The sequence below is a fragment of the Abrus precatorius genome, unplaced genomic scaffold (assembly GCF_003935025.1).
Source record: "Abrus precatorius isolate BTA unplaced genomic scaffold, Abrus_2018 Scaffold8, whole genome shotgun sequence".
Classification (NCBI taxonomy): domain Eukaryota; kingdom Viridiplantae; phylum Streptophyta; class Magnoliopsida; order Fabales; family Fabaceae; genus Abrus; species Abrus precatorius.
In genome coordinates, this window is record NW_020874428.1 from 15,311,832 (window position 1) to 15,317,044 (window position 5,213).

Consider the following 5,213-nt stretch of genomic DNA (forward strand, 5'->3'; position numbering starts at 1 on the left):
AAATAATTTAATTAATTCAATTTGTAATGATTTGAAGTAAAATATAATAAGTAAAAATTAATAATTTTAAATTTTTAAGCAAGACCTTGCTTAATTTTAAAAACAATGTTTAAAAACTATTAAAAAGTCAAAATTACATACAATTCAAATTAAATAAACTTAAAATACAAATTTAAATCTTAAAAGAAAAAAGAAGAAGCAAAGTTAGAGTATGATTCTGAACAAAACTACACAAACAAATACCGAATTTAAATCCATATTAATTATACTGTGTGTTAACGATGAATCCATATAATATACTCATATGCTTCAATAAGATGAAATGTGTTGTGAAGATCTTCCACTTCTCTGCAAACCATGCAACAAAGAAGATTGAAACGAAGCATGACCCAGTGGCACTGGCCTTTCAGGTAATTTGGGAATGTCAACATCACCTTCTAACATTTTGAGAGCCTCAGCAATAGTAGGCCTTAATGCCACCACAGCATGAGCACAAAGCATTCCAACATGAACAAACCTTTCCTTAACTTTTGCTGGCCCTTCTTCTTTTATTGACTGATAAAAAATTTCATCCATTTTTCCTGATTCCGCAAGTGTCCATACCCAATCCGTGATTGAATCAGCAGAAGCATTCAAAGTAGAAAGCACTTTTCTTCCACTCATGATTTCAAGAATCACGATACCAAAACTGTACACATCACTTTTCTCTGTTAGTTGTCCATATAAAGCATACTCTGGTGCCACAACCATATGTGCCAGCAACCCTTGTTGTGACATGAGATTGCTCTTCACTACCTTCCCTTGCCAAGCCAAAATCAGCCACTTTAGCATTCATTTTGGAATCCAAAAGTACGTTGGTAGCCTTTATGTCACGGTGATAAATTGGGGGTTTGATTTCATAATGCAAATAAGCAAGCCCTTTAGCCACATCAAGTATTATATTCTTTCTTTGTGGCCATGTTAACCTATTAGCCCCGGCAAGTGACAATTGGTAACAGAGGTTCCCATTCGGCATATAATCATAAACCAGAAACCTCCTCTTACCTTTCAATTTATCACTTGAAATGCAACAACCTTTCAGAGCAAGAAGATTCCTGTGCTTAATTTTGCTTATGATCTCCACTTCGTAACAGAACTCTTCATCCCCTTTATTTTCTAAATCAAAATGTTCCTTAATTGCAACCAAAGTCCCATCAGAAAGTTTCCCTTTATACACAACACCATCACCGCCTTTACCAATCATATTCTTCTTGGAAAATTTACTCGTGGCACGCTCAAGCTCAGATATATGAAACCATTTCACCCCAGTATTAGGCAAAACACTGGCCCTAACATTGTTCTCAATTTCCCTATGATAAACCCTTTCCCTACTTCTCTTATCCCACTTTTTGTACACAATGATCCCTACAAAAGCAAGCAAAACACCAATAACAACACCCAATAGGGTGAAAACAAGCTTCAACACTTTTTCTCTATTATTCGAAGACTCTTTTGTTGCCCCACTAGAGAGTGGAAGGCTTAATAGGCAACCAGTGGTGGTAACATCTATTGTACCATAGGGATTAACAAAAGCAGCAGCATATAACGAAGCAAAGGAAAAACAAGCAGTGGCACTAGCATTTGGGTCAATAGTAATAAGCCGAGAAGCGAGTTTTAAGCCCTCGCTAATGCAATTGTCACAACGAGTTTTGTCACTAAGGTCACCATTGCAATAAGTGTCTAAAGGGCTAATTAAACCCACCTTTTGTTTCCAATCTTGGGTAGTTCTAATACCTGCACAAGTTGAAGAGTTAGTAACAAACTGTGATGGGTTAGGGAAGCAAGAAGGGACCAAAGATGGTTGAATTGACAAGGCTTTGAGCTTGAGTTGGAAATCAGATAAGCAAGCTGAGGAAGAGTTTTCATTGGGAAGTTGAAAAAAGCTGGTTTCTTTGAGGTGTTTGGCGAGACCTATGCCAAAGATGCTCAACAGAGTGAGGCAGCAGGGTTGTTTGTCAATTGGGTGTCTGCATGTTGAAGTGTTCCAGGGGTAGGATTGAACGTAGGTGAGGTCCATGGGGCATGATGAGGAAGCAGAAGTGCTATGTGTGAGAATGGTGAAGAGGGAGATGAGGAGGGGAAGGAAAGTTAATTGTTTATCCATTTGTGGATTTGTGATGAAGTGACAACGGTTTTTGAAACGTTGGATTTTGAGTTTGGACCATTAATTCATTGTATTAGTAGCCACATTCAACATAGGAATGATGTTCTACCGGTGAACCTATCTTGCCTTTCGTTGGTCAAAAAAAGGCACGTTTTGCATAGAAGACTTCCAAAATTATATGTATGCTTTTGATTCAAAAAGTCGTTTGTGGCGGTTAGCGAACCAGCTTCATCTTGTTTTTTGGTGCTCTCAGTCAAACTAGTTTATTTGAAATTTATACATTTTTACAAACTATTTTTTAATGTGCACGTGTTACGAAAATAAAAATTAAGTTTTAATTGGAAAACTGTAATATTTAATATTATTTATATTGAATCATGCGATAACTTTTGTTGAATTGTGTGATGTTAGAAAAAGCATTTTATAAAATGTGAAATTTAGTTTAACAATATAATTTTTATTTTTTTTTGTATGAGATGTAGTTATTTTAATTGTGTAAATTTTGAATACATGGAAAGTTTAATTAATTTAATTGACTCAGTTTATGAAAATTTTGAAATTAGAATAATAATGATTAAATTATAATTTGTTCCTTTAAGTAAAAGAGTGATGTAAATAATACATTCTCTAACACATTATTTATTATTAGCTCAAGTTTATTAAAAAATAAGAAAAATGTGAATTTTACTCTTTTTTACTTTTAGATTAATTTTTTATATTTTTTTAAATTTTCAATAAATTTTAATCAATAATAGAGAGTGTGTTAAAAAATGTGTTGCTAGTATTCCTTTTAAATGAAATTTTAATTTGATATTTTATTTGGTTATTTAAATTATTTTTTAAAATTTCGTTTCAGTTTTATTTAAATTTTCATTTTATTTAATTTATTTTTTAAGATAAAATAATTATTTAATAATTTTTATCTTTTAAATAACAAAAATGTTTTAGACTAATTTGTTCTTATTTTACAACTTTTAAAGTATTTTACTATTAAATCATCTTTCAAAAATTTAAAATCATAATTAATTTCTTTTAATTGCCGGCAAATTATTTATGATCAACAACTTGTTTTTGTAATTTTTTTAATTTTAAATATTTAATAATTATTGTCGACTTATTTATATTTTTTAAATGTTACTCATCTTTATTATAAATCTATATTTATATCAAATATCAAAACATTATTTGAATCAATAAAAATTGAAAATTATAACAAAGATAAAGGAAAAATTTAATAAAAAATTATTTAGATGACTAAATTGAATTGAAAAAATGTCAAGGTATTAAAATAAAACTTTATTTAAATTTAAAAAACTAAAGTGAATAAAAATAAAGTTAGAAGATTAAATTAAAATTGTATCTAAATTTAAAGAACAAAAAAAATATAATTTTGTTAATAATAATATGTGCATTTGAAGAAGTAGAAAATTGCTAGAAGAATATGATTATAGTTAATGAAGAAATAAAAAATTTTAATTTGAGAGAAAAAAAGTATTAGGAGATATAACAGTCTGAATTTTTATAATATTGATTATTGTTATATATATATATATATATATATGTGTGTGTGTGTGTGTGTGTGTGCTGAGAATGTTGGACTATGGCTAGTGTGATTGATGAAAATTTGGCTAAGCGTTTGGTGCAGGGGCAGGGTATTCTCACTATAGCGAGAAGGCCTTGGGAGGAAGGCGTGAAACTATCGCCTTCTCGTTGTAGCAAGAGAGCGACAGTTTGGGGTGTAATTCTGGGTGCAGTCTTGTTGTAGTGAGATTCTACAGAAACCAGAGTGTAATTTCTTCTGAGATTTTCGCTGTAGCGACAAGGGGCATCGCAATAGCGAGAGATGCCTTGTTGCAGCGAGAGTGTCACGACCAGAGGAGTATTTGAAGGATTTAGGGTTTGGGAAACACATTCCCACTCTTCTCACTTCATCTCCCTTTTGATTCTCTCTATTTCCAAGTCATTCTTACCGATTAAATTGCCTCTAAAGCCGTTTGGGTGCAAGATTGAAGGTTAGAAACATGTCTAGAGCTTTTGGAGGTGAGTTTCCATGGTTAGGATTTCAGTTTCCATCCCTCTTCTCTGTTTTTTGAGTTTCCTTTGATTTCTCATGGAGTTTTCCATGTGTTTAGAGACGAAATTCATGTGGAGAACATTTTCTACCATTAGATTGTGTTGGGTCTTCAATTTGAGGTAAGGGGAGACTCTACCCTATATCATTGTGTTTTGAATTCGTTTATTTTGTCATGGATTGAATTTGGTTGAGATAGAATGTAGGAAGATGTATATTTAATGAGAATGGCTTAGTTGTGATTATATTGTGATAAAAATCTTATGGGAAATATGATTTGGCAGCGATTGGATGAGTTGATTCTGATTATGTTCGTAAATGTGAATGATTGGTTGTTATGAAATCGTGGTGGAAAAGTTGCGTGGAATATTGTGTGTTGAATGTTGACTATTGAGTGTGATAAAATGCATAATTGAGTATAGTGTGGATTATGTTAGAAATGTTGTGTGTATGGAATTGTTGTGCGTTAAATGTAACGCAAATGAGTGTGGGCACCTGTGCTGTGTGATATAAATGAATACCTGTGTGCCGTGTACGAATATGAATATCGTATACAATTGAAATGTGTGTGAATAAAGCATGTTAAATGCGATTATGAATATTCTGTAAATGGTTCAGTGATACACTAAAAGTGTGGAAGATGGAGACGGTAGAAATACCTTAGGGAAGAGAGAGTGGTGGTGACACCAACAGTGAGCGTGCCGAGCGACTCATGACCGCACACGTGGTATCAATGATATAGGGGTAACTGACAACCATCTATGGTGTGAAACTATGATTACAGTGCCACAGTGAGCGTGACTATGTGTAGTGAGTGCACATGTATGAAAAATGTTTTGGTGCCGTGAGTGCATCGGTTATGAATTAAAATGAAATGTTTGAAAGTGTTGCCTGTGATTGCCTATACTTGATTAGAATATGTTAGAATACATGAGAGTGTGCAGGGTGAGTCTCTATGTTATGTGTGTATTAGATAGTGTAGAGTATTCACCCTTATAT

General features: G+C 32.7%; 1 protein-coding gene across 1 annotated transcript; it reads right to left on the reverse strand.

The window, feature by feature from the left end:
- Positions 1-309: 309 nt before the first annotated feature.
- Positions 310-2,143, reverse strand: LOC113874294 (probable receptor-like protein kinase At1g11050). Its single transcript, XM_027512528.1, has 2 exons — positions 797-2,143; positions 310-618 (listed from the first exon to the last, which is right to left on the reverse strand). Exons 1-2 carry the CDS (start codon positions 2,141-2,143, stop codon positions 310-312), a joined length of 1,656 nt encoding a protein of 551 aa, XP_027368329.1.
- Positions 2,144-5,213: the final 3,070 nt, after the last annotated feature.